General features: G+C 57.5%; 1 protein-coding gene across 33 annotated transcripts in view; it reads right to left on the bottom strand.

The window, feature by feature from the left end:
• The window catches only part of TNS1 (tensin 1), a 48,684-nt gene that overhangs the window by 6,401 nt on the left and 14,433 nt on the right, over positions 1–27,850 (bottom strand). For 5 of the 33 annotated variants that reach the window (XM_085553172.1, XM_015869007.2, XM_085553179.1 and 2 more), the window contains 22 exons: positions 27,694–27,732; positions 26,394–26,435; positions 25,121–25,170; positions 24,734–24,905; positions 24,351–24,401; positions 23,810–23,932; positions 23,576–23,640; positions 23,387–23,470; positions 23,191–23,303; positions 22,550–22,610; positions 21,285–21,360; positions 21,048–21,177; positions 20,359–20,424; positions 19,742–19,903; positions 11,879–13,570; positions 10,307–10,393; positions 7,626–7,804; positions 7,321–7,459; positions 5,169–5,261; positions 4,771–4,806; positions 2,006–2,180; positions 777–1,621 (listed from right to left, as the gene is read on the bottom strand). In XM_085553172.1, coding sequence (XP_085409298.1) covers positions 777–1,621; positions 2,006–2,180; positions 4,771–4,806; positions 5,169–5,261; positions 7,321–7,459; positions 7,626–7,804; positions 10,307–10,393; positions 11,879–13,570; positions 19,742–19,903; positions 20,359–20,424; positions 21,048–21,177; positions 21,285–21,360; positions 22,550–22,610; positions 23,191–23,303; positions 23,387–23,470; positions 23,576–23,640; positions 23,810–23,932; positions 24,351–24,401; positions 24,734–24,905; positions 25,121–25,170; positions 26,394–26,435; positions 27,694–27,732 — 4,480 coding nt within the window. Of the gene's footprint in view, positions 1–776; positions 1,622–2,005; positions 2,181–4,770; positions 4,807–5,168; positions 5,262–7,320; positions 7,460–7,625; positions 7,805–10,306; positions 10,394–11,878; positions 13,571–14,858; positions 15,549–16,366; positions 16,886–17,698; positions 17,802–19,741; positions 19,904–20,358; positions 20,425–21,047; positions 21,178–21,284; positions 21,361–22,549; positions 22,611–23,190; positions 23,304–23,386; positions 23,471–23,575; positions 23,641–23,809; positions 23,933–24,350; positions 24,402–24,733; positions 24,906–25,120; positions 25,171–26,393; positions 26,436–27,693; positions 27,733–27,850 lie in introns of those variants that run through there. The other 28 variants (XM_085553174.1, XM_015869011.3, XM_015869004.3 and 25 more) reach the window with 18 other exon arrangements.

The following is a 27,850-nucleotide window of genomic DNA, read 5'->3' as shown; positions in this document are numbered from 1 at the left end:
TGATCTAAGTGGTCTTTTCCAACCTTAATTATTCTATGGCTCTATTTAAAGTTCAGTGTGGAACCTGGGAAGAGCCCTTTGTGATCTGGGAGGAGAGGCTCAAGCGCTTCCCATCACACTCACTGCTATGCCAGAGCCAAGAGGTCCCTGCTCCCCATGGTGGCTCCTGGCCACAGCAGTCATGGGGCCTCTGCAGGTGTCACCATGCCCACAAAGGGCTACCTGCTTGGCAGCCAAACCAGAGTGGCAGCTGGAGTCACTGCTGCCCCAGCACTTTATTTCCCTACTCCTATCAGCCCAATCTTGGCGTCACGGTGGCGGCTCGTAACGGGATCAGGGGACGGCGATACAGGCGTGGCAGCACACAGGGCACGGCACCCCTTCAGAAACAAGGATGGGGCCTGGAGCGTAGCACTGGGAGCTCCCTGGGGTGCTAACACCAGGAACGGGGCCGGGAGGTCGGCATGTCCCCACGGCAGAGAGATGCCAGGCGGATGCGAGCTGCCTGCAAGTGCTTTGATCTTCCCCATACACAAATCCCCATGCTGTTTACACCAGCATGACGGCGTGCTCCCCATGCCGAATTGGTATTTTTCCTGTTTGGATTCACTGTTCTTAAACATAAAAAGCATGAGGAAACAGTCCAAGCCTCAGCGATGCCGCAAGTTCACAGCTGGGAAGGAGTACATCAGGACATAACCTTGTGGGATGGGGATGAGAAGGGGACATGGGACAGCAGGCAGCTGCAGAGGGATGGAGGTGACAATATCCCTTACCTGGCATGGAAAACTTGGAGAAATCCGGCAAGGTGTGGGAGAAAGCCACAGCGCTGCCACTGCTGGGACTGGACATGCCGCTGGAGAGGGGCGAGGAGGCCTTGCCATTGACCGTGGCATAGTTGGGCAGGCTGTTGGCGCGCTCGCCGGCTGACATCCGCCTCTTCTCAGGCAGCGCGGGCTGCAGAGTGGGGCTGCCCTGGCGGTAGGCGGCGGAGTCTGGGGAAGAGGAGTGTGGCGTGCTGGTGCCAGGATAGTACGCCGGTGAGACAGGGAAGGATGGCGTGGAGGGAGGCTGGTAGCCAGACGCACTGCTCTGCCGGGACAGCGTCGGGCGCCTCTCCTCCGGGCTGGAGTAGCCGTACATGGGGCTGCTGGGAGGCACGGCCGTCATCTGATGCCGGGCAAGGCTAGGGCTCCCCGGTGGTGCATGAGGGGACATGGTGTGCCGGCCTAGCCCAGGGCTACCAGGTGTGCTGGCAACAGCAGGGTTGGCAGCTCTTCGCCCAAAGCCAGGGCTGGGCGGTGTGTTGGTAGCCACTGTCCGGTGTAGGGTGCGGGGGCTGCCTGGCAGCGTGTGGACACCCACCACGCTGACCTGCGGCTGCTGTCGAGCCTGGGGGTCCGGCTGGAAACCAGCTCGTCCGTCAGGGTAGTCAGGACTGGCATAGGGAGAGCCCAGTGTTCCCGCTTGGAAGGATGATGGAGACGAGGTTTGGTAGCTGCTGTGAGCAGAGGGCGTCTGCGAGACAATGGGTGACCGGTAAACTGGCTCAGGCACAGCGTGGGGAGGTGTAACCGTGCCATGGGGGCTGCCCTCCGATGGGTAGCTGCGAAGTGAGGCACTGAGGAGAGATAGGGAGAAGATTCAGCTCCACTGTACATCTGTCGCTGGTTGGCCCCCTCCTCCAAGCAGGCACAGGAAAACTGAGGCATGGGACCAGCAAGCTGCTTGATAGCAGCAGTGGGATGGGTCCTGTCAGCTACAGGAAGCAACTGGAGGCAGCTTCACAGTTCCCACACACATCAATTCTCCACCAAAATATGGGAGGAAAGAGCCTTTTCCCAGTTCCTCTCTCAGCAAAACACCTGGATCTTTCATCTCCAACGGGCAGGGTGGAAGGGACAGGGATGAATGACACCATCACACTACAAGGGAGCAAAGCTCCCAGGGTTATGGGGTTAGCACAGACCCTATGCCTCCTGCAGACCTACACCCCCATACTCACCCGTCCACGCTGTGGATGGGGCTGCTAGTAGAGACGGGGCTGGGCACAGTGAAGGAGTTGCCGAAAGCACCGTTCCTGGCAGGCACCTCCATGCCCACAGGCTGGGCAGCTGGAAGGTTCCCTGCCCTGCCAGTCGTGGCTGTCCTGGCCACTGACTCAACATAGCTCCTGGGCTCTGCAGAGAAAGAAAAGAGGAAAGAAATGAGCCGACATGGGAACTGGGCCATGCCCTTTCCTGTATCCCCATTTGAGCCAGAAAAGATGCCTGAACTGAGCTCCTCCAGTCCCCCACGGGCTGTGCAAAAACATGGAGCTCATTTGTGCTTTAGTGCCCCTCCCTGGCACACTGAAGACCCTGGGCACAGAGATGGGAGGGTTGTGCCCACTACCATCCTCAAGGGGATACAGCACACAGGGCCAAGTGGTGCGACCCATCAGTGCTCAGTGCCATGCCACAGCCCCCTTGACCAGGCTTTGAATTAGCGTCCCTCCCAGGCTGGGATGCCACAGGGCACACGTCGTGGTCATAATCATCCTCAGCCCCTAAAAATAGTCAACAGCACAGCACGGTACAGCCCACGCTGACTCACGGCGGGACCAGGGTGCTGCCCTGTACAACCCACCTCCCCCAGAACCTCCAGCATCTGGGAACAGAGAGCAGCCTCAGCTATTTCCACTGAAGCATCCAACGTTTTCCTCCAGCCCTGCTTGGAACTGGAGCCTGTGAGCACTCCCAATAAAAGCAGTTTGTCCCGTGCCAGGAGCTTGGGCTGGACATCCTTGCAGGTCCCCAGCTCCAGGCTGGCCATGCCCAAGGCAACTCCACAGCACTAATTAGCATTACAAACATTATTATTATTAGTCATAACAGCTAGGCTCTGGCTAATCCCACAGGCAAGAAAGACAGTGAGGCCAACACACAGCTCTATGCTCAAGACTGCAAGGAAAAATACAGTCATAGGTTTCCCTGATCCTCTCCAGGTCCCCATGCTAGTGTCCCATCTGCCCATAGCAGGAATAGATGCTGCAGGGCTCATTTCCCTGCCCAGCCCAGGAAAGAGCCAAAACCAGACTGAAGACGTCAGCTTGGGCTGAACACCCGGCAGGACACACAGTCAGAGTGACAGGGACAAGGCAGTGCCCAAGGAGACAGCCGGGGCAGCTGCAAGAAACACAGCGCTGCTTGGGTAATTAAATTAATTTTGCAGCTACTCACATCTCCCACCCGGCTCCCCACCCCAGCCTAAAATTAGCCAGACAGTACATATGAGTCAGCCTGCAAGAGGTTAAGAGCGAACGGCTGCGAAAATACCAATCCCTCCTGTTAACGTGGAGGCTGCAGGGAGGCAGGAACAGGGCTTAGGGACAAGGGCAGCAGGGAGGAGAGCCCACGTGTGTGCACGTATACGTGCCATGGTGACATGTGACACTGCAAACACGTGTTGGAGTTGTTTTGGTCAGTACAGAAAAAGAGGGAGGAGGAAAAAAAAGAAAAGTTTAGGGCAAGGTATTTTTCTTTAGGCTGAAAACTCAGCTCTTGCTTCCTGGAAGAGGCTGCAGAGATGAGAAGACAGCAGGGGAACAGAGAAACCGCATGTCATCTGAGGGGTGGGCAGTGATTTGGGAACCCCAGTCGGGGCCGTGAAATACTCAACCTTGTGCCTAAAGCCTGTCCTAAAGCCTTCCCAGAAGGTGCAGGCAGCTCCATGCTCCTGCACTGCCCATTAAGGGGATGGGGAGGGGCTGAGCACATCCCCCTGATCCCAGCAGGACGGAAACCCCATGGAACAGAATGCTGAGAGTGTCCTGGGATCAGGGGAGCTGCTGGTGGGGGCTGCATCCTCCCCAAACCATGTCCAACCTCTCCCATCCAAGCCACAATGCTGTAGGGTGAACCACTCTATTTTTTTAGCACCCAAAATTACATCTTTCCCAATGAGCCCAGAGCAGTGCCATCACCCAAGCCTTCCCCATCTTGCTGTTTGTCCCCATGTCCTCAAACCATCATCTCCACATTTCCCATAAACTCCCCAAAGCCAAAACACCAGATTCAGTCCACACACACCACCACATTATCCAGGAGGTTGCAGGACAGAAGTAAGGCAAGAGGTTAGCAATGGCTACTTTCACAGCCGCCACAAGGACACCCACGTTCTGGGCTAGCCACCAACACACCAATCAAGTGGGTTGAGAACCAAGGAAAGGAAAAGCAGAACTTCAGAGAGTGGGAAGGGAGAGGGCTGGGAGACACAACACGGGAGGAAAAAGCTGGGATTTGTCCCAGCTCTTCTTCCTCTGGTGCATCCAAGAAGCTATCACTGAAAAATCAGCCCTGAGACTGGAATATTTGTGTTGTTTTCCCAAAGCAAACACTTTCTCCAGCGTTACACAACGTGCAGGTTGGCGTTATTTGCATTTTGAGGAACTCCCAGGGAGAAATGCTGACAGAGCCGCAGGAAGTGCGGCAAACATGCTGAGAGGAGACATCCCCTCCCTGAGAAGGATCTGGAACAAATAGTTCCCTATCCTGGCCCCGAGGGCCCAAAGTTTCATTAAAGAAGAAAGTAAAACCACCCAACAACTGCAGGCGGCACTTGGGTAATGGAAGTCACTCTGTTCCAAGGCCACGTGCCACCCCAGAGGCACACCATTGCTGGGGGGAACCCAGGCACTGAGTACCCCAGGGCCAGACCGTGGCATCCTCAGTGCTCTGAGTGATGAACACTCACAGGGGAGAAAGCCAGGGAAGGAAAAGCCTTTCTTACCTTCTTCAGAGTCAGCTCCCGCCTCCCCTTCTAGCTCTGAGAGATGGAGGGGAGTGATGGGAGCAGGGCAGAGGTGGAAGAAGGGAGGAGTGAGACAGAGAGAGAGAGAAATCTGAGTTAAGGCAGCACTGCTTTGCAACAGGAGCATACAGAAGGCAGAGAAGAGCCCCACACCTTCCCAGCCCCACATATACCTTCAGCATCCAGACTGGCCATTCCAGAGATGATGTCCACAACCCTGCATCCCCATATCCCTACGGGAAGGTCCCTACAATGGTCTGGCCCAAGCACAGAGGAAGAAGTGCCTTCTCCATCTGATGGAGCCTCCACCCAAGAGGTGTCCTCACAGATGCCCCCCAAGGAAAGCCACCCACCCACAGTCCCCACCCTGCACTCACCTCCCACTGGGTGCAGCAGGATGTCAGCTGGGTTATGAGGTTTCAGCCCCAGTGCTGAGAGAGGGGTCTTGGCCAGGCCGGGTGGAGAGCGCACTGTTGGCACCAGGGTGGGGGGAAACAATAGCGTTAAGGGCCAGATAGGAGGGGAAGCTTCAGAAAGGCTGGAGCTAGTGCTGCCCAGGCGGTAAGCCCCATCCCCACCCACTGTCTGGGCTCAGGACTGCCAGAAAGAGGGGATGCCCAAGTTTGTAGCAGCATCACCACTGGATGACCTGCAAAGGTCAGAGTGTGCACAAGAAGTCTGTCCCATTTGGAGAGTGGCAGGAACAGAGAAGGGGAGCAATTCCCAACAGGGCAGGCCCAGCCCCCATCCCTCAACCTTGTCCCACCATAGGCACAAAACCTCCATCATCATCCCATTCCCCCTCCCCAGCCCTCCCATCCAACCCACCCCTCTGCCCACCCCTACACTCGGTTGAGTTGAGGCTGGGCTGTCCCAGTACACCCCATTGCTCTAGGACTGCTAATACACCCACTACCCACAGAACAGCTCAACAGGCAGGTGATTATGTTTGTACAGAGCTCATTCCCCAAGGGAAGCCAATGCACATGGAAGCTCTGCACCCCCAAGCCCATACATACATACCAGTGGGAGCTGCCTATGTATGCATGGCAATGGCTATGGCTGCACCGGCAGTGCAGGATGGTTAGAATTAATGGGGCACGGTTGTACCTCCTATCCCCTCCTACCCTACAGATCTGCCTCATTTCCCTAGTGCTGCTTTCCAACAACCCTGCCAACACCCCAGAGCTTGCACACCCTCCCCAGCATTCACCTTGGAGCTTCTTCCACCATCAGCATTTGAGCACCCCAACTTGCAGCAGGGATGCCAGGAGGCGGTGGGTGGTAGGAAAGGCAACCCCCTCCCCTGAGGTCACATCTCAGGGCAGCCTCAGCGTGGAGCAGCCAAGTCACTGGGAAACCTAGCTTTGGCAGGTGGCTGATTTCCCCCAGTCTGGTCCCTTGTCAATGCTGGCAGACAAACTATGGGGTTCTCCCAGGGCCAGGGACAGTGGTAGCAGTGCCCCCGTGGAGAGAAACAGTTCCTGCATCACCCCTGGAGAAACTCTAGTGAAGCCTGAAAGCTTGAGCTTCAGACTTCCTCCTTGATTTTCACTGGACAAGAAATGCTGCCTCTGGGCCACCTCCCCTGCCAGGCTGTTCTGTCACCTCTGTGAGTGACTCATCCCCCAAAATGAGTCAGTGTCCTGCTGCCAAGGGCCTGCTGGGCCCGAGGAACAACAGGGCCATTTCTGAGTTGCCAAATGCCCCGGGGACATTCCCACACTCTGATTGCTGTGTCCCATGAAACAGGACTCAAACACCAGTGGACAGACAGCAGCAATATGGGGAAAACAGCCTGATCTGCAAAAAGCATCAGCATTGCCGAGTGGGACCAGGGCACGGGCTGATTGCCAGCCCTAAAGCATCCTTCTGCGGTCAGCCTACACAAATTTATTTTGGGAGGGCAGAGAAGTTACCATCTTTCCTATGGGTTTCCCAGTTGACCAGCTGCTCCATTGCACTGGGGGTCGTCACCAGAGCGAGTCACACAAACCCGGTCCCCACAAACCCACCACAACCACACAGCTGGGGTTAGATAGAAAGGAACCAGAGAAGCAGAAACAGAACACATGCAACACCCTTTGCAGCCCTATGCCATTCCTGCCCTAAAAACAGTGAGTCAGAAGTGGGACAGCGTGCAAGAGTCTGCCCTGAGCCTCCAATCCTACATCCCCTGCTGGCTCCTTATTGCTCTGTAGCTTTTGTGCCATGCTGGTAGAAAAGATGGGGAGGTGCAGGAATGGGATGGTGCCATCTTTCTGACCCTGCCCCCTTCTCATTCCTTCTGCAGAAACACCCCAGTGAGCAGAGGATGGAGAAAAGCCAACAGGACAGCGCCAGGAGTGGGATGCAGACGGTGGGATGAGAAGGAGAGAGGAGGAGGAGGAGGAAAGAGGGAGAAGAAGAGTGAGTGATTATGGTGGCAGTGGGTGTCTGGAGCCCGGAGCTGTCTGACCCTTGGTAAATTTCTGGTTTGACGAAAGCCACCCACCGAGCCCTTCCGCCTCCCGGAGCCGTGGCACTTACGGGAGTCGGAGTAAGGGGTTTGTGGCGAGACAGGGAAGGCTGGGGTGGGGGGAGAAATCTCACCGCCGCCAGAGGTTGGGCTGCTGGGGGAGGCACTCTCCATTTCCTCGAAGGCTTCCTTGTAGCTGTGGAGGTGAGGCTGGGGAAGGAGCAGGAGAAAGGGTTGGTCCCATCTGTGCAATGGGCACAAACCTCCAGAGGGAAAGTTTTCACCTCCCCATCAAAAACACATCGTTAAACCCCAACACTCCAGAACGCTGCCTCCCAGCCTTCCCCCTCCCCACCAGCACCAATACCCAGCGCACCTCCTTGGGCCTCCCTCCCGGGTTGGCTGCGATGGTGCTGACCACCTCAGGTGAGAGGACAGTGGGGCTGCGGGGAGAACCAGGCTCCGGTGAGCTCTTCTCATAGTGGCTGTCACTGGGGGTTCGCCTTCGAGTAGAGACGGTGCTCTCCTCTGGGGACTTCTCTCGGGACTGCACCCCTATAGACAAGCACAGGGCATGGGAGAGGGATGAGGAGGTGCCAGCTGGGATGGGGCTGCTGGGAGATGCTCCAGGGCTTGTCCGAGAGGGTCTGGAAAAAGAGGCTTTGCCCAGCAGAGAGGGCAACTTCAGCACTCACCTGCTCCCATCCCATGGCAGCAGAGCTAGTTTTGAGCCAGATCAGATCTGCTCAGCAGCAGCAGCAAAGGGGCAAGCGAAAAAGCAAGCCAGGGCTGCGGCTAGGAGCTGGTTTGCTGTGTTACCCCAAACAAGCACTGTGAGTCCTGACTTGAGTCCATAGCATTCCCTAGCATCAGGTGTGTGAGGTGTGAGCACCACAGAGCATCCTGCAAGCAGCACAGAGCTCAGTGTAGCACATCGGGTCCTGGCTGCCTGAGGCTGGTTAGCTCAAACCAGTGATCTCAGTGGGCTGGGAGAAAGGCCAGGAACAGAGGAGCTTCAGGAGTGGAGTGAGGGATGTGGCACGGCCCAAACACAACCTTCACCCCACCCAGCCCAGCATTGCAGCTTCTCATAGGAAGAAGTGCCCAGGGTGGTTGTGGTGCTGGGTTTGGTGCAGAGGGTGCAGTGGGGGCCATGCAGAGCACAACTCATAGCCCATATGGGGACCGTCCTGGGGGTCTGCATGGCAGCAAAGCGATCCCCAACCTCAGACGTGCTGCCGAGGTGACACAAGGTGACACAAAGTGACACAGGGACTGGCAAAGGTGACAGCACTGTCCCCTCTATGCTTCCTATGCACTCTGCTGAGAGGCAACTGCAGCAGGGTAGAAAAAGGGAGGGGAAAAAAAGAAAAAAAGAAAAAAACCAAAGTAAAAGGCCAGCAGAACACTCCAGGAAATGCTCTTCTCCAACACCAACTCGTTTCCCACGGGCTGTCGGAGCGCAGGCGGCCATCAGCTGCTGCTCCTGCTCGCCTTGCGCCCGCTGACCTCTCCTCCCATCCACCCAGCGCACGGCCGCAGCCCCCGGCTCCAACAGCAGCGAGGGAGGGAGGGAGAGAAGGAGGGAGGTGGCCGGGTGCATTTCGAGCTAATCAGCGCAGTTAATGGCAGCAACAATAAAATCAACGCTCTGGGGAGCAGCGGCCCGGCTGAGAGGCGGGGGACGCGAGCCAACGGGGCTGGCTCGAGTCGCGGAGGCGGCCTGGAAAATTCCACTCGGAGCAGCTTTGAAACACAACTCCTCGATCCCTTCTGCAGGTGCTCGGGGGCCGAAGGCTCAGAGCTCGTGGAGGGGGGGTCCCCGGGATACTGTGCCGCAGGGAGAGCATCGCACCGGGACACCCCAAACCTGCCCGGCTCCTCTGGTTGCACACTCCTGCCTTGGCTCGCTTTGGGCACCGTGTGCTCCAGGGCTGTCCCCCCCAGCATTGCTGCTCTGGGGTGTCCCAACCCTGAGCTGCTGCATGGGGTCAGAGAGGGGAATGTAGGGCCAGTCCCAAAAACAGGCTGCTTTTCGGTGCTCGGATGTCCAGCGGCTCAATCACAGGCTTTTTGCTGCTCCACTCCCCAGAAATGGAAAACAGACGGGGACGGCAGGGAGGGGAGGGAGGAGGGGAAAAAAGGGACTCATTGTTCAGGAGTCAGGAGTGGGAAACTTCACAGGCTGCTCGGAGCGAAGCCTGGAGGAAACCCAGGCTCTGCACACAGCCTCCCGACCCCTGGGTGATTTATGTGCTGGAAACTATGCTTGAAAAATAAACCCTCCTTTCCCGCAAAGCCGTGCCCCCTCGGCAGATGTACAGCCCTGCTCGGCCGCACAGCAGCTCTCCAAGGACGCCTTGTCCCTCTGCAGGGGCAACGTGCCCCATCATGGCACACCAGGAGTGGCCAAAAATGGGGAATACAGCATCCTGTCCCCGTTCTTTGCTCTGCTGTCCCTTCCCCGGGGTGATGTCACTCCCAGGACCAGACAGAGGTAAAAACTCATTCCCTCTCGGTATGGAGAACAGCAGCGGATGCTGCCCTGTAGTGCTCACCACAAGACCTACATTTTTCCATCCTAGAGTACTTCATCAATGTGGCATCACCCCAAAAAGCACCACGGCACCAATGCAACATCCCCGCTGTGAGCAGCACACTCCAGCATTCAACCTTGCCTTCGATTTTCCAGCCCATCCTAAAGGAATTCATGTCAACACCACAGACCAGAGCCCAGCCCAGTTGGGGACAACTCAAGGACCAACTCAGCCATGTTCCCCTGTGCCAAGGGCTTGGTAGGCTCAGATCTCTTCCATCCTCCTGTGGGGCTTCCCCTCCCTCCATCCCACGTCCATGCAACACACGGAGCACTCAGCATGCAGGCAAGGAGGGGGAAGAGAGAGGGAAGAAGGGAAAAGGAAAGAGGAAAGCAAGGGAATAAAAGAGGAGACAGGAAGGAGAAAGAAGAATGAGTAGGAAAAAGAAAGGAGGAAAAGGAAGAAGGAAGGAAGGAAGGAGGAAGAAGTCTTGAGGAGGAGGAAGGTGGAATGAACAAACCAGAGGAGGAGAAGGACCGTTGCTGGTTCAGAGGAGGACGGGGGGCTTTGGTGCTCTTGTTGAGGTCCCTGAGCTTGGCGTTGTACTCTGCCAGCATACCAGGACAGGGTGCAAGGAGTGTGGGAGGTCACAGGGACATACACGGACCCCATGGGGAGAGGAAGGGGCAGACAGGACAAATGTCACGAGATACAACAGGGAGACAGAGAGAGAGAAAACAAGAGACGATTAGTCGGGCTCCAAGAGATGAGCCTGAGGTCGCCTGGGGTCCAAGGGAGCTTAAGCCCCACTTGGAGCTGCCCTCACATCAGCCAAACTGCCAGGAACATTGCTTCACCTCACCCCTCCCTTATAGCTCCGGGCACTGCTTATACACTAATGGAGAACTCTGTGGCTCCCAGCCACACATGGCCTTGTGCAATGCCACTGAAAGCCTGACATCGTCCCCTTGAGGATGGCACCATACAGGGCCCATCCATCCTGAGATGAAAGGATGGAGGAAGGGGGCTTCAAGCACAGCAGAATCAGGGTGCTGAGGATGTAGGAGGTGTGAGATGCTCCTCATCACCGCGCCAGCACACGCAGGCAATTTATAGCAGCAGAGAATGTAAACAAACCCGTCCGTGCCTGACTTCCAACAGCGTCCCCTCCCAGGGCCAGTGCTGGCTTGGGGACACTTCGTTCCTGGTCAGGGGTCAGCCCGTCCACCCTGTCCCCACTGGCACAGACAGCCAGACTGGGGACAGGTGGATACAGGCTGGAGCCAACCCCATTCATCTCTCCTCCACGGGACACTGAGGTGGGACGGAGCCCAGCCCAGCACCCTGTCCTGGACCCCCTACACTGGGGCAGGATTTCCAGTAGATGCCACCGTGCATCCATTTCCCACCCACCCCAAACACTATCCCCTCCTCCTCTGAGGGCTCTCCTCTTCTCCACTCTACTTTTTTCCCCTACTTGTATCTGCTCAGTGGGTTATGGGGGGATCTTGTTAAAAAGTTCAGCCCAGTTGTACAGCGCAGTTTGTTCATCTCCATACCCTTGGATCTGTTTAAAGCCCTGGCTCCCTGAATACCTCTGTTGGTCTTGAACTCTCAAGATGGGGCTCAGATGGATGCAAACTGTCACCAATGCCCCTGTCCTACCCTACACAGTGCTGCCCCCCACCCTGGGGCAGCAGTGACTCAGCCCCAATGCTGGGTGGGTTGTCGCTGTTGGATTTTTCCAGCCAAGCCCTCTTCCCCCTCCCTTCAATACCAGGCGAGTTTCTGGACTGAGCACAGAGCTGGAACGGACGGAGCTGCCAAGCCCCAGCATCACAAGCTGGCCCCAAGCCTGGACACATCCCCAAACTTTCCTAAATGTCGCTCTGCAATGAAACAACTGCTTGCTTGAGCAGCAGGAGTGAAGGCAACAGTGCTGCAGCAGCTCTTTCTCAGGGGCTGTGAGGGACCCTCTGTGTCCTCAAAACCCCCATGCTACCAGACTCATCCCCACACCACCCCTATGAGCTGCAGCTGCTTGGGACACACGTCCCCTTCCCTGTCCCCCCAAGGAATCAAAGCATCCTACCTGCCACCCTGTGGGCCACCAGCCCTTCCAGATTCAAAGGCTCTTCTCCCGATCTTGACAGGTCTTCATAGCTCTCCAGACCCTTGTGGGGCAGCTGGCTTTGTGCTGGCGCAGTGGGGGACGGCGGGGAGGAGACGAGAAGCTGCTGAGACCCTGCAGGGCTGTACGAGGCGCTGAGCGGGAGGATGCTCGCTGGTGCACTGCTATAGCTCCGAGGCTCTGGCACTGGCTGGTAGCTATAGGGAGTATAGGTTTCCCGGTACTCATGCACGGTGTAGTCTGGCTCTGCAGTACTTCGAGCCGCAGGAACCAGCGGACCAGGAGAGTAGGCTTTAGCCAAGGGATCAGTGCCCACAGAGGTACCGAAGGACCTGGGCTGGACCACTTGTGGGGCCGGCTGAGCATAATGACCACTGAGTGGCTGTGCCGACAGCGAGGAGAGCATGGCAGCCGGCTTGTCCTGGCGGGCGGCTGCGGAAGGGACACTCTGCGACTTATGGACGGAGGGTGCAAGGTCCAGCATGAGGACATCAAGTGCTTCAATGGACTGCTCGATCTCCCGGCGCGATGGAGCCCGAGGGAACTCGGGCATGCTGTGGCTATGTGGGGGCATGGGCTGCAGCGGGCTGGGCTGGGGGCTGCAGCTGGACAGGCTGGGGCTGTGGCTTTCCAAACCTCCATCATGCAGCTGGGATGGTGGTCGGCTGCCACCCTGCTGCTGCCAGGAATTAAGGCCCCGCTGCACGGCCTCCCGGCTGCTGGTGCTGCGAGCCGGAGCCTGTGGTAACGCTGGGTTCACTTCATACTTGGCCGTCCCCACGGCTGGGAAGGACTGTGAGCGGTGGGCACTCGGTAGGTCATAACCATACAGGTATGGCTGTGGCACCGGAGGCTGGAGCCAGGCCGGTGAAGCTGAAGCTGGCTGCCGCTGTGGGTATCCAGCCAGGTGCTCCTGTGTGGATGCTGAGGGCCGTAAGTGAGCCAGCGGGTCACGGAGGTGGTGGCCCATCAGGGTATTCTGGTTGCTGTAGGGGTACGCACCGTTGGAGAGAGGCTCAGCCTCATAAAGCCCTTCCTTCAGCATCTTCTCAGCCCCGTTGTAGCTAGCTGGGCCATTGGGCAACGAGGAGAGGCTGCCCACCCGTGGCGCCTCATGGAAGCCAGCCTCGCTGGCAGTGGTGGTGCCGTCCAAGGACGAGAGCGTGCCCAGGCTGCCCACACTGTGCCCATCCTGGTTGGGCAGTTCATCATCCAAGATGTCCGTCTCCCGCTCAGCCAGCAGCGGTGTGCCAGCACCATTGACGTGCACCTGGGCCGGCACCACGTGGCGGCCTGGCCCAGAGGGCAAGCGGGCAGGTGCAGGGCCCGGTGCGTGGTTGTGCATGGGCGCCGTGCTCTCCAAGCCAAAGCCAACAAGGAGACGGTCCAGCTCCTGCTTCTCCTCGGGGCTCAGCACCGTGTGGCCACTGGGTGCCCCGGGAGCCCCCGGCTCATCCGTCCGGTCGGTCTTGGTGGAGGCGGTGGAGTTGCCTGAGTCGCTGCTTACCGACAGTGTGTGTTCCACGTGGTTGGGGGCTGCCGAGAGGGGGAGGCGGGCGGCGTTGACAGCGCCGATGCTGCCGTGCAGGGAGTCTTTCTTCTTCACTTTAGCGTAGAGGCTCCCGTCCAGGGGCCCTTGAGTGTGCCCAACCTCTGCAAGGGGAGAAACGAACACGAGACCCCAGATCAATGGCTGGCTCTCTGCACGTAGCTAATGGGTCCCATTAGCCGGTGGTTTCGATCTCTTCCGTGCCGCCGGAGTGCTTAACTACCAGCATGGCCGTCTCCTCCGCACCTGGTGCGGTCCCGTGGGCGCCGCCACACACAGACGCTGGTGCCAGGCCCCCTCCCCGCGCCCCCATGGCTCCGTGCCGTCCTTCCCTGCCCCACAAGCACTGCATGCTCCGCCGACGTCCAGCAAACAGCCCCCCGGCTCCGTGCAAAGTCCGTGGCTGTTCTCCTCCCGGCCCCACCGGTGGGGAGGGCTGGGGCTGCTGATACCATTGGATGTCGCTTAACTGCTGCACCCAAAGGGACGTACTGGGACACTGGAGAGCAAACAGGGACTGTGGGGGCAATGCATGCACACACACACTGCAGGAGGCCAGGTGAAGAGGAGATGCACGCAGTCAGACATGGGATACAAATGGACCCAAGACCCTCCCGCCCCCTCCCACCTGCTCCTTCCTCCCACTCTCCTCACAGACCACGCATGGATCCAGCCCAGCCACCCATCCTTGACATTTTCTTTCCTGGCTACAGCAAGGCTCCCACCCTTTCAGTTCTTTCCCTTCCCTCTTTCAGGGCGGGTGGATCTGCTCCAGGCCTTTTCCAGCATCTGGACACTGCCCCAAAGCTCCCACACAAGCAGCATTTCTCCCCAACCCCAAACGCGCAGCAGCTTCTCCCTGGGGAGGCACAAGACATCGCACAACTCAAAACCAAACTACAGCAATGTCACCAGTGGTCTCATGCCCTGCCCCAAGCCCCCCAGATCCCACCACTTCACAATGGGTCAGCCAGCCCCTTAGGGACACAGCGAGACCCTGGTCACTGTCGTGGCACTGAGGACAGCCCCTTTCACCATGCCTGTCCCCCGCAGCAGCACGCATAGCACCGGCTGGGCTGCAGACTCTTGTTTTTCCAGCTCCCCGACAAGGTTTCCTGGAAGGGGCTGCGAGCAGCATTAAACACTTTCTTTTGGAGGAAAAAATGACTCTTCGCTGGCCAGGGGCCAAGCGGCTGAGTCAGGAGCGGAAGACAGCCCTAATGTGATAGTGTGAAATCAGAGCACTCCTATCTGCGAGCAAAACACTTCCGAAAGCCAGTCCTGAGCTGGGGCACGGGGCCGCATCAGCCAATCCCCATCTGCCCACGGGGACGCACTCACCCCATGCCACGACCCCTCCCCACCATACACAACGCCCAGCACACAACCTACCGAGCCAGCCTGCTTCAACCCCAGGAAGAGCCCCCTCTCAGCATCAGTTTTCCACTTGCAGATCTCTGTTGCCAACCCAGGAAGGCAGCTGAGCCCCAAATATCCTCCCAGTCTCAAAGGTGGGGTGATGCAGCAGGGACAGTAGGGTCCTCTCTGGGCACACAGTGCAGAGGGATGAGGATTTTTGTGCTCCTCCACACAGCCACGAACTGGCAGCATTTGACTCACAGCAGGGAAAGGGGGAAAGAGGGAGGGAATCCCTTCCAGGGGAGGAAGAAAGGAAAAAGTGGCGTGGCCAGTGGCAGCGTCAATGCCAGAGAGGCTGAGACATCGCCCAGCCCTTGTCTGATGGCAGTGACGGGTGCTAGCCAGTCCCAAGAAACAGGGCAAGAGCCAAAGGGGGCTGGGATAAATAGGGCAAGGGAATAGAGAGGAAAAGGGAATAAATAAATATAAATGGAAGCACGTGGTTCCAAGGGAAAAAAAATAGATGGGAAAGGCTTTAATTAGTCTGTAGGCTGGGAACCACCCCACTGCTGGGCGAAACATCTCGAAAGCAGGGCCTTCAAGGGGCACGTCTCACCATGAGTGCCTGTCCCACCTGCCTTGCACCCTACAGCCTGATGAGAACACAGCAGTTTGTTGACATCCCAAGAGTGGCTCTGGAGAGGCAAGTGAGGAAGGCCATGCGCCCTGCCCCACACCTGACTGCACACCCTGTCCTCAACCCCACGGCTCCCCTGGGCTTTGATGACAAGAGGTGAAAATCTGCTGCTCGCTGCCTCCTCTCCATACCACTCCTGGACCATGCTGCGGTGAGAAGTTAACTCCCACAAAAAACAAGAGAGGAGGGTACAGGCTGCCTCAGCCAACACTGCCATACCCAAAGCGGCAGGAATCCAAGTCCCCATTTGCAAGTGGCCACAGCTCCCAACAAGGTCAGCCTTCATCCTGAAGGTCAGCACAGCTCCAGCCCAGAGGGCTGTTATCTGCCCACGCTCAGCTCCTGCTGTAGCACAGGGCTGGCTGGGGGAGAGTCTGGGGGTCCTCCTCCTGCAGCCCCCCTCGCTCAGACTGGGAGAAAACCCAGCCCACAGCAAGTAACATCAGGAGAGCAGCTCAGCCCAGTGGGTGGTAAAGAACACACGTCCCAGATCCTAGAACCCTATCTCATATCTGTGCCCCACAGAGCACCACGCTCCCACATAAATCCTGCACTCGTGCTGAGGACAAGGCTGAGCTACTGTCACATCTCCCCCAACCCAGTCCCCAGCAGCATCCCATCTGCTGCCACCGCCCCACCAGGTAGGACAACTCAGGATGAAGTAAAACAGGGAAGAGCTCACCTCTCCCCAGCTCTGATCTAATTAATGTGCCGATACAATGGCAAGGAGTAACCCCAGCCCCTGAGCGAGGGGTCACTATGGCCATGAATTTCATCCCCCGCACCCCAAGCCCTCCCCTCTCCCAGCCCATCCAGCTCGAAGAAAAGCAAACGCGGGACTTACCAAAGGGCACAGAGAAGAAAAAATCCTGAATGAAGAGAAGGAGTGGGCAGCAAAATCCCTTTCCTTCGCTCCTTCCAGGAGACCTGGCGAGGTGGCAGCTCGAGCGGCGCCTGCAGCCGGCTCCGTACGACCGTCCAGGACAGGAGCTGATGGCCGGCGCTGGCTTTGGGCTGGCGTCTGTCCCTTTGGCTTTGCTTTCCCTCTCCCGGAGCTATTCCCCACCGTAACGCTGTGTCCCCGGGGCCAATTTAGGGGCACCCCGAGCGCAGTAGGGGGGGGACCGTGGGACTCAGACCTGGCGCAGCAGCAGGGAGCGAGGGCAGGATGGAGGAGGGAAGGATAGAAGAGGCTGGAGGCGAGGAGGTGCCGGTTCCCTCCCCTCTGCCCAGACCACACAGAGGCAGCGGGGAGGCGTTCGGGGGCTGCCAGAGCCCCAGCCCTGTTTAACCCAGCGAGGGGCGAGCCGCCACGGAGGGAGGGCAGGGAGGACAGCCGGACAGACAGCTCCTGGTTATGAATATTAAGTACTTCCTCCAGAGGCAGCCAGAGCAGCGCCACGTTAACCATTTCCTCGGCGTTCCAGACAGATGGACAGATTCCCCCCCAAAAAGAGCCGGACAAACAGCCTGCTCCCTTCACACCGCAGCAAGGAGACCCCCAGCCCAGGGACCCTCCAGCTCAAAAGCCCACCCCCCATCCCTGCCCGGCTCTGGCGTCACGTCACACCTGTCCCCAGAAAGCTGTGACACATTCCGTATGGGAGGAGGGGGGTGGCCTTTTTGGGCTACACGTGATGCTTTAAAGGAGGCAGACCCAAAGATCTGGCTGGAGATGCGAGTTTCTCCTTCTTAAACAAGTGCCCAGCTCAAAAAGGCACAGAAACCCTTCCAATGGCCCCATCGGCCAAACCTGACCTCCCCTCGCATTTCCCAAACCTCCACGAATAACCATCATTTCCACCCAACTCAGAGCCTGGTTTCCTCAAACACTGGTGTGCACCATGCATCCTTGCACAACTTTTTTGCTTGCTTTTCCACCTTTCCATTTTTCACTCCACGTTCCACAACTCTGGACACACGAAGGACCCCCCTGACATACTCCAACAGTTTAAGGACCATTTAAAGAGGACAGAGAAGGGGCTGAGCTGCTACTGCCCACTGAGCACCCTGCCTGCATCCTGCTGTGACCCCCCCGCTCCAGCTCGACCATCCAGCCAACCCATGGATGCTTTGCCATTATCCCATGGGGGAATAACCAGAAGAAAAGAGAAGCTCCCCCTGGATCCAGCCCCAGCTCTCCGTGCCCTCCAACACCCACCCGCTGAGCCCTTACCTCGCTGCGGCCGGAGTGCGGAGCAGCAGAGATGGGCGGGATGGGGAGGGGGAAGCAGATTCCTTCGGCTTTAGTCAGCTGGCGAAAGCGAGAGCAGAGCCAGCGGCTCCCTCCCTGCCGAGCCCGGCCAGGGGACAGAGCCAGGCGCAGGGGGGAGAGCCTCAATGCTCTGCCGATGGCTTTAACAGCCCCAGCCTGCCCCATCTGCCTTCCCTGCCTTCACACAGCCCAGCTCGCCTGCTGCTCCGTGCGCCCCAGCTGTCCAAGTGGGCCCAAGGCAGCAGCCCAGCAAGATGCCACCACCTCATGCAGACAAACCCACAGCCCTGACCCTATGGCAGGGACAAACCTGGGGCACCGACCCAATCCAGGGACTCTGTGACCAAGGGAAAGTGCAGGACTGATGCCCAAGCTGCTCCCTGCATGGGTTGGGGAGACAGGAGGGCACCAGCATCACCCAGGAGGTTTTGCATCCAGGGCTGAAGCAGGTTGCTGGCACCCCCCATAAGCATGTCCACTCACATCCCACTGTGCCATCCTAGCCATGGGCATGGTGGGAGCAAAGCACAGACACATGAGCACGGCCGAGCTAGCAGCATTACTCAGGTGGGGATTTAGCAAGCCCCCTGCAGATGCTGGGCTTTGCCTGGCCGCAGCTGTCCCCATTCCAGCAGCAGAGACAGGGCTTGTACAGAGGGAGGCAGGGATGGATATCAGGTTCAGCAGTTATGGGACCTGCTGGGTCAGGGACATGCATGGCACTTCGGCACAATTTCACGCTGCCCCAGCATGGCAGAACCCTCGGCCCCCTTGCTTTGTACTACCACAGCCACACATCCAGGTCCTAGGGATAATCCCTACCATTTCTGTGCCAGCCCCAGCACTCTGCTCTCCGCTGATAACAATCTCAGCCAAACCAAACCAAACCAGATAATAATCACTCCCCATCCACAATGCCAGTGTGTAGTACCTCTCTGCAGCAGCTCTCCAGCAAGCTGCAAGACCCACAGTGCTCCAGCTGCTCCCTGGAACCAACCTGGCCCCACCAGGAAGGACAAAACATCCTTCATCCACCATGAACAAGGGAGACCTGAATCCCAGTAACAGCCATCCCCTCCCTCAGCTTTCTCAGCTGCTGTAAGTATGGGGTGGGAACTCATTACAGAACCAGAACAACCACAAAGCTTCGAGGAGGAGGCAGAAGGGCAGGTGGAGCCACAAGCCACTACGTGGGGACAAACGACATGCAGTGGGATGGGAATGGGGGGGGTTCCAGTGTCCCCTGCTCTCACTAATAACCATGGGGCAGCCCAGGCCAGGCGAGGACATGGATAAAGCCAACAGAGCGGGTTGTGGAGCAGCCCAGCTGGGCCACAAAGCCAAACATGAACATCTGCTCGGTCAACCAGGGATCTTGCTGCACCTCAGTTTTCCCCACATCCATGAGGATAAGCAGACAGGCGGCAAGCACCAGGACAGCACCACCCGCAGTGGATCCCCTGCTATCCACCATGGGGTCACCCCGCAGCCAAGAAGCTTCTTTGCACCCAGCACGGACCCCAGACAGAGCCAAAGCAAGAGGGGGAACCCACCAGTTCGTGGCCGATCCTGACCTCCAGGCTGCTGCCTCCTCCAGGAGCCTTCGCTGGGCGTCAGGGAGTGGCAGTGGCAAAGCAGCAGCGCGGCAGTTGATCCCACCCCGGTGCTGGTCCCGTGTCCCCCCTCCCTGCGCCAACCTCCACCCCCCCCCCGCCCCTCCACTGCCATTTGCTTGCGTCTGGTGTGCCAGAAACGTTGGTGTGCAATTCTCTGACCAAATAAGGCGAGAACAACCATAAACAAGGACCCCCTTGCGCTGCCACCTCAGACACCGGCAGCCCCAGCCCTACAGCCGCCATGGCAGCCTGCTGTAGCCAGACATAGCAAAGCAGGGAATTGGGCTGTAGAGGAGGGATCCCGGCCTTGCTCCCCATAAAAGCAACGTCATCATTCCCCAAGGCATGGTGACATCTCATAGCCCTACCAGCTGCCCGCGGTCCTGACCTTTCTCCAGGTGCTTCCCTGGCAGCGCTGGCTCAGCCCAGCTCCCCTCGGTGCTGTCCTCACGCTGGATGTTGAAGTTCTCGTAGGAGTCCCAGCGGATGAGCGGGTCGGATGTGTTGTAGTCCACTGAGACGCTGGGACCGTTCTCCAGGTGCTCCATGCCTGGGAGGACAAAGGACAGTCGGTCAGGGTGAACACAGAGCTGGCACATGAGGGATGGGGCCAAGAGATGGCACAGGGGATGGAAAAAGGGGAGGTAAGGTAGGAGGGTCATGGGTGAGTTGCCTTGGGACAGAGAGATGGATGGTCCAGTTGTGTGAGAGGAGGTTCAGGATGGGTATCAGGAAGAATTTCTTATCAGAAAGAGTGGTTGAGCATTGGAACAGGCTGCCCAGGGAGGTGGTGAAGCACTGTCCCTGGAGGTGTGCAACAAAAGGGCAGACGTGGTACTGAATGACACTGTTAGCAGGCAACAGTGGTGGTAGGTGAACAATTTAACTGGCTGATCTTACAGATCTTTTCCAACCTTAAAGATTTTATGGTTCTACAGGCAGGGATTGCCCTAGGGCTGTACTTTTTGGGGTGTGGATCCTCCTTGGGGGTTGAGCTGGCCTTACCTTGGATCTTCTCAGGGCCATAGGAAAATACAAACTCCACCTTTCCATATTCGGGGAAGCGTTCATCTGGCAGGGAGAGAGCAAAGCAAAGGGATATCACCATCTGTCCTTCCAGCAGCGCACAGACAAGCACAACACACCTGCCCAAAGCACAGGGCACCTGCCCCACTGTATCACAGAATGGCTTAGCTTGGAGGGGACCTGAAAATCATCCACTTCCAACCCCCAAGCCATAGGCTGGCAGCCAGCTGCTAGACCAGGTTGTCCAGGGCCCCATCTAACCTGGCCTTGGACAACTCTCCAAGGATGGGGCATCCAAAAATTGTCCAGGCAACCTGTTCCAGTACAACACCACCCAGCCAGCTCAAGTGTTATCCTTGGGCAACAACATCCAGATTTGGGATGGTGCTGTCACCCATCCCCACACCCATCATCGCATAGAGCAGGATGGCCCTGGTTCAGCTCCACCATGGCCAGGAATGGAGTAAGATCTGCCCACCACCAAACCCTTCCCTAGATCAGCAGGAAAGCCCAGTCTCTTGCAGCCTGGCATTTGGTGTGGTCATTCTTGTCTGTGGGGGCTGCATACCCCAACAGTTCCCAGACAGTGAGAACAGCACTAGAGCCACAAGAGGAGTGGGAAACTGGGAGAAAGGAGAGAGAGAGGCTGCATCAGGCAGTGCAGTTACCTCTGAATGCCTCATCCAGGTCCTCCTTGCCAAACACAATGTCCAAGTCGTGCACAGCACAAGTGTGGAACTGCACACGGAAAATGACATCACGGGTTGGGCTGCGGAACTTCTTGTGGTAGCACTTGAGCTGTAAGGATAGCAAGGATTCAATGAGCCCCCAGGCTGCCAGCATGCCCCTAAGGCACAAGGACCACTGTCTCCCAGCTCCCCTTGTGGATGGGGTGAACTCCTTACCAAGATATCGCCTTTGAGCAGCAGCCCTGGCTCGATGGTGATGCAGATGCCTGTCTGGCTGTCCCCCTGCACGTTGCTGTGGAGAAGAACAGCGTGAGGACGTGAGCCCCCACTGGCCCCTTCCACCCAACCCCCCCAGTCAGGAGCCCAAAGCACAGGGCTCCCCTTGCCTCAGTTTTCCTTCCTGCAGCCCCACTGTGCACCACGGAGCTTCCCATGAGAAGTGGCGTCTGCACTCAGTGTTAGGGGACAAGCACAAGGGATGCGGGAAGAAGGGAGTTGGATTTCACAGGCAAGATAAACCTGGAGTTTATTATCGGCGTCCTATAAACAGTCTATTAAAAGCTGAAAGGCGAGGCTGGGGTGGCAGTAAATCTCAGCTAACGGGGATAGACGGATGGCGGAGATGGGAGTTCCTGGTTCAGGGGGTGGGATGGGAATACCCCAAAGGCAATGGGCTCTGTTCCCCTTAAAGGGGCCCAGCTGCAGGCTGGGTGTGGGGCCAGGAGCTGGGGGATCCGCATGGGATGCTGTCCCAGCAGAGCATCCAGGCAGCTGGAGAAATTAGCTACTTTGACTGCTCCCAGGGGCCCTGGGGCTGAGAATGGGGACACAAACCCAGCTCCATCTGGTAGCATCAGCAAAATGGTATTGGGATAAATTGCACAGAGGTTAAAAAGTGGAGAACTGTTCTGGGGCAGGAGGAGAAGGAGACTATTCTGCTGGCTCTGGGGAAGATGCTCCTCACAGCCGCCTTCCTGCAATCTGCTCTGTACCCAAGTGCCCCCCAGCGGGGTGCTGGCAGGGCATCAGCCCTGTAAGAATCCCATAGGGAGGGAGAACCATTAGTAGGGAAGTGTCTCACGTCATGCTGCAGCACAGAGATGGGTTTTACCCGGATGGGAGCAGCCCTGGCAGGAGGAGCATGTCTCTGGCCGGAGGCAGGAGAACCGCCTCTGCCCCCAAGGGAGGACGAGGTGTCCCCAGCCCCAGGCTCTGCACAGCTCCAGGCTCCCTCTGCTGATGCTCAGAGTCACTACAGCCCTCCAGCAGAATGGGCCAGGCCAGTACGGTCCAGTACGGCCAGTTCCTCCCTCCAAGGAAGCAGGGGGCCCCCCTTTTTGGTGGCTAAAAGGACTGAGCACTGGGATCACTGGGGATTTGGCTCTGAAATATCTCCACCCCCCCCCCCACCCCTTTGAAGCTGCAAGCCCTCCCCCAGGCTGGGCAGGAGGAGCACCCTGCCAATGTGCAGAGATAGTTACTAGATCCCCGATGTGTAGACGGGCTGCATGGCCTGGTAGATCTTCAGGAAGGGCCGACAACCTGGAAGACATCAATGGGGGAGAGAAGGCGCGTTGTTAGCCGGCAGGGTGGAGGGGCAGGGATTAATCACGGGGTAGAAATCCAAACAGGGACGAAGCCAAAGCAAACAGCCACTCCCACCCCAGCCAGCCCGCACTGGCGAGGCCTCCAGCAGTGGGCAACATCTGGGATGGGCAGAAAGTGATGCTCCTGACTGCACGGGGCTGGGAGCAGTGTGGGAGCTCCCAGAGCCCAGGTGGGTCTTGCAGGGCACATGTGGAGTTGAGATGGAGCCTGATGGGCTCTGAGTATGGCATCTCCTCCAGGTGCCCCAGCAGGCACTGGCAACCCAGTACTGCCCCCCCTGCCCAAAACCCAGCCTGGTGCATTCTCCAAAACACCATCAGAAAAGCCTTATTGCTGATCAGTACCCAGCCCTAAGGTAGAGCAGCTTCAGAGCGCATCCCTGCAGGGTAGCACCCTACTAAAGAAAAGGGAACAATTCTAGAGGGGAAAAGAGTAGAAAGCATTCAGATTTCCCAGAGTATTGTGTAAAGTAATGCTCTTGAAGAACAAGGAGCAAAGGCTCAGGGGCACCTACCACCCTTCGATTCAAAGTTGGGGATGCCGTGCATGATGACGTGGTGCAGGAAGAGGGGCTTGTTGTTCATCTTGATGCTGCCAGAGAGGAGCCCGCTGAAATAGTGGATGTACCTAAAAGGGAGGAGAGATGGCTCAGGGACAGGTCCCACAACCCCAGCCATGGGACAAACCCAAGGCCATGTGCCAGAACCCACCTCTTCTGGGAGGGCTGTCCCACCGGCACCACCTTGTCCTCATAGAAGCGCTTCATGGCAAACCTGTCCAGAGCCTGGTCAGCACTGCAGGAACAAGGGGGTAAAGAAGGGAAGGAAAGCATTGGTACCAGTAAACTGCAGTGCTGAGCAGTGGGTAGGGAAGCTTTGTGACTGTGCTACCGCTCTCACCTGGCTGAGATATTGCTGTAGTGCATGTAGGCAGCCACAACTACCCCCAGGCGGCCACGATTCCCCTGCAGGCAACAGAAAGGATATCACAGGGGTGACAGTGCCCATCAGCATCACACATCCCTAAATCTTACAACACACAACCCAATCTGCACACCAAGCCACAAAACACCAGGTTTCCTATGCCTCTCAGCTTGCTCAATCCCTGCAGCTCCCCCTCAGGGTCCAACCCACCTTGTTGTGCAGCACCACCACGTTGTGAGCCGCCGCGTTCAGCCACGTGTCCATCGCTTTGCAAATGCTGCAGATCTTCTCCAGTGCTGGTGTGTGCAGGTCAGGCCACCCAAAATCCAGCACCTGGGCAAGGAATGGGGGGTAGGGGGACAATCAAAGGTCAAAACCACATCACTTCTACCTCTGTAGTCCACTGTTGATGCCTCTCCCAAGCTCTCCACCAGCTCTCCTGCTGCCAAGACCCTGCCCTGAGCTTGGGAGTGTTGGGTCCACATTTCCCAGCTCCCCAATGCCCATCTCAGCTGCTCAGGGGACCCCGGATTCCCAGAGATGGAGATGATTCTCCAGGGGAAACAAGGGAGCATTCCAAGAGATTCAACCTTGGGCTGGTGGGGAAAGTCCTGGTGCTCTTTTCCAAGCTTTCCCTTCCCTGCCCCTCCAGCTGCTTGGTGAGGCAGGAGAGTGGCTGGTCCTGCCCTGGGAGTTTGGGCAGGGGAGCTGTTCCTGCTGCCTTGCCCCAGCCTCAAAGCCCTCTGCTCACCTTGGGGTGAAGTTTGCTGATATCATGTCTCCGTTCTGACAGGTTGAAAAGCTTCAGGGAAGAGGAAAGAAAAAGTGAGGAGGTATCTTCTTCCCCAGTGCCAGCCCAACCTCTTTTTCACCCTCAAGCCTCCCCAAATATCCATTTCCCCAAACACATTAACTCCAGTAATGTCCTGCCACAGGGCACTGCCATGGCCAACAATTCCCATGGGGTCCAAAAGGGGCTGGAAAGCTCCAAGAAAGGAGAAACCATCTGTGTCAGTGCAAAGATCCTCACTCTCCAGCTCAGCACATCAGGGTGAAGACTGACTGGAGGTAAAGATGTGGCACCCTCCCCCTCCAGCATCCCAGCCCCATCCCCAGGCTGTCAGGTCCTCTCACCACGTAGTTGTCCCCATGCTTGGACTTCAGCATGTGGGCCACCTCACGGAGGTTGCTGCGGAAGCTCTGCTCCTCAGCTGTGCTGGGGTAGGAGACGGCAATGATGCGCTCTGTGATGTACACCAGGTCCAGCTCACAGCTGCTCTCCATGGCTGCTGTCGCACTCATGCTCCTGAGCAAGGAAGGAAACTGACATCAGGACAAGGCACTGACGAGAGGACACGGTGACCCTGCTCACCACCATGGTCATCTGGGTGAAGTGACATGGGCTGAGATGCTTCAGGATGCAGGGATAGGGCTACCCTAAGGCTTTCCCCTGCTCCCTGGTCCCACAGTCCCCCCGCCACCACAGGTCCCCATCCCTGCGGTACAGGTGTTAGGCTCTACCTGGATGTTTTGCGGTGTGCCTGCCCACCTCTGGGGGACCTCGTGGTGTCCTAAAGAGAGGAAAACAAGTTACTGCCATGATTCTGAGCCCATCAGTGGCCACAGGTCACCAAGTGCAGTGACACTTGGAGCACCCATGCCTGACACAACATCACCAAATCACATCTAATGAGCATCCTGGTGGCACCATGCTCCCACATGGACACAAGCAGCCCCCAGCACACACAGACCTGGGGACAACACAATGGCAGCCCAATAACACCTGACCACAGGACAGGGCAGGTCTGCAGCCCACAGGAGGCTCACAGGGCCAGGCAGTGCCGTTTGCTTTGGCCGAGCCTAAAGCTGGGAGGAAATGTTTGAGCTCTCCAAGCAGGAAACTTCTATTTATGCATGTTCTCCAGCCTCAAAAATTTCATCTGCAGTCGGTTTGTTGGGTGACTTTGTGACCTCAGCCAAAAAACAAAGCAAGGTTTCCAAAAAAAACCACTAAGGGAAAATACACTCACACCTCATTAGTTTTAGGATCTCGTACTAATGAGGAGGAGTCCTTTAAAGACTCATCTAACGCGGGTGGTGCATTCCGACTCCTAGGAAGGATCCAAACCTCAACAACCAGTAGAGCAACCATGGGGCTGCAGGAGGTGCCACCAACCCCAGAGGCTGGAGGAGATGCTGCAGAGACTCTCCATCCCCCCGGAGTGAGGGCCTCAGATCCCCATCCAAACCTCTCTCCCACCCAATGTCACCTCAGCACATCCCCACTCTCTCGGCAGCATCCTAAAGCCATAGGTCCTTCCTGCCTCCAGCCGCTGGCACGGTGACCTCAGCCACAGGGAAGGATGCAGAAACACTGAGAAATTCCCCAAAAGAAACAAAGCAACAAAGGGGGTTCCTGACTCCTCACTGGATATTTCCAGCCCTGGTGTGTGCGGAGGCGGGTGAGCAGAGGGAAGCTGTCTGCGTTGACTTTGGCAGGGCGTTTGTCTACACTGTCTTAGCAATTTCATGTCCACAGATTAAAAAGCGGATCCCTAGCTCTATGGACAGGAAAGCCGGCTTTGCAGCAAAAGCCTCCACTCCAAGGCCTCCACTGGGCTCTAACACTGCCTCTGCCCATCACCTTAGGCATCAGCTTGGCCCTGGAACGGGGATCCAGCAGCACTGGGGGGTCATTGGATAAGGAGCAGACTTTTGGTTGTGGGATAGACATAAGTAAATCCCAGTAAGGTCTCAAGGTGAAGAGCAATCTCTGCCAGCACATGGCACTTACCAGGGTGTCCACCTGCTTAGTGACGCTCTGCCCTGGGGATGGCTGTGGAAGGGGTGAGAGTGAGAGAAAAAGGAGAGAAAGAGAAGGAGAGAGGTGTTGAGAGGCACATGCACACATGCAGATTGATGGCTGGGGTCAAAGTTCCCCCCAGCTATTTCTGGCCCTTCCTAGGAAATGCTCCATGATGCCGCTTCCTTCCTTTCCTCCACGTGTCCGTTCTTCCTAAAAGCCAGGAATCCCTCGAAACCCAAGTGCAGCAGCACAGCAATGAAGAGCCCCACTGGGGGCCACTGCCCTCCTGTATCACCCTCGCATCCTCCATGGCACCACCCCGTTCCCATCACATCCTCACCCCATCATCTGCAGCAGGAAGGTCATTTCCAAGAAAAGCAGCCCCCGGCTTCAGCTGTGCCCCAAAACCAACGGGGTAAACAACAGCACAGCCCCACCTCCAGGAACTGCTCCCCAGGATAAACACAGAGCCACAGCGGAATGGCCAGGGTCCTGAGAAGGGGGTGCTCAGGGAGGAATGACTTCACTAGGATGTCACTGGCAACCTCTGGAGAGCTCTAAGAAGGGACTGTGGACTGGAAGAGGGTGTTCTGACCCCAAGTATAGGGGCAGGGGACAGTCACTGCCTGAGGACAGCCAGTCAGGTGGCACAGGGGGATCTCAGCCCTGAGACCAGGAGACAAAGGGGAGCTGTGCCCTCCTGCTACGATTGCTCCAAGCAAGGGGGCACCGCCATTTCCAGCACAAGCGACAGGGCAAAGCCCTTTCAATTTCCTCCCAAAGCCGCAGTAACGGTCCCAGCTCAAAGCCAACACATTTTTGCCAGCGATAAGTGCCTGCAGCAGCACAGGCAGAAATTAAACCCAGGGTAGATAACCACAGTGGGGCTCACGTGCTGCCCTCATGAGCTGGCAGGAGCTGCACCGAGCACCCGCTGTGCCACAAGGTGCCCAGCTGGGGTGACAGAGCACAGCACCCAGCACCATGCCCATGTCCTGTAGGAAGGGCTCCTGTCACCCCAGCAGCTCTCCAGACTCATGTGTATCTGGCTGCTCACTAAATATCCCCAGGAGGGACAAAAAGAAGGGGGTGACAATAGCTGGAGATGCTCACACTTGGCCTTAAGAGCCTGCAGCCAAAGGCACATCTGCTACAGCTATCTCCGGGCGCACAAGAAACCACCTCGCTCCAAGCCAGGGAGGGACACCAGAGCCTGGGATGGTCACGTCCCACTGCTGTCCCTCTGAAAACACAAAGTGAGACAGCTTGCCACAGAAGCATCACTTACCAGCTCATAGTTGACAGCAGGGGAGCACGGGGTGGCAGCCTGCAAGGGAGCAGAGAGAGGCACCCATTAGTCCCTGCAGCACTAGGTACAGAAAGGGTGCAACATCCCTCTGTGCTCAGAGCACAGAGCTGAGCATACTGGAGCCCCACACGGGCAA

Source organism: Coturnix japonica, chromosome 7, assembly GCF_054131305.1.
Source record: "Coturnix japonica strain WE chromosome 7, WE-NBRP24, whole genome shotgun sequence".
Taxonomy (NCBI): Eukaryota; Metazoa; Chordata; class Aves; order Galliformes; family Phasianidae; genus Coturnix; species Coturnix japonica.
Note: the sequence above shows the minus strand (reverse complement) of the source record. Positions and strands in the feature narration are given on the sequence as shown.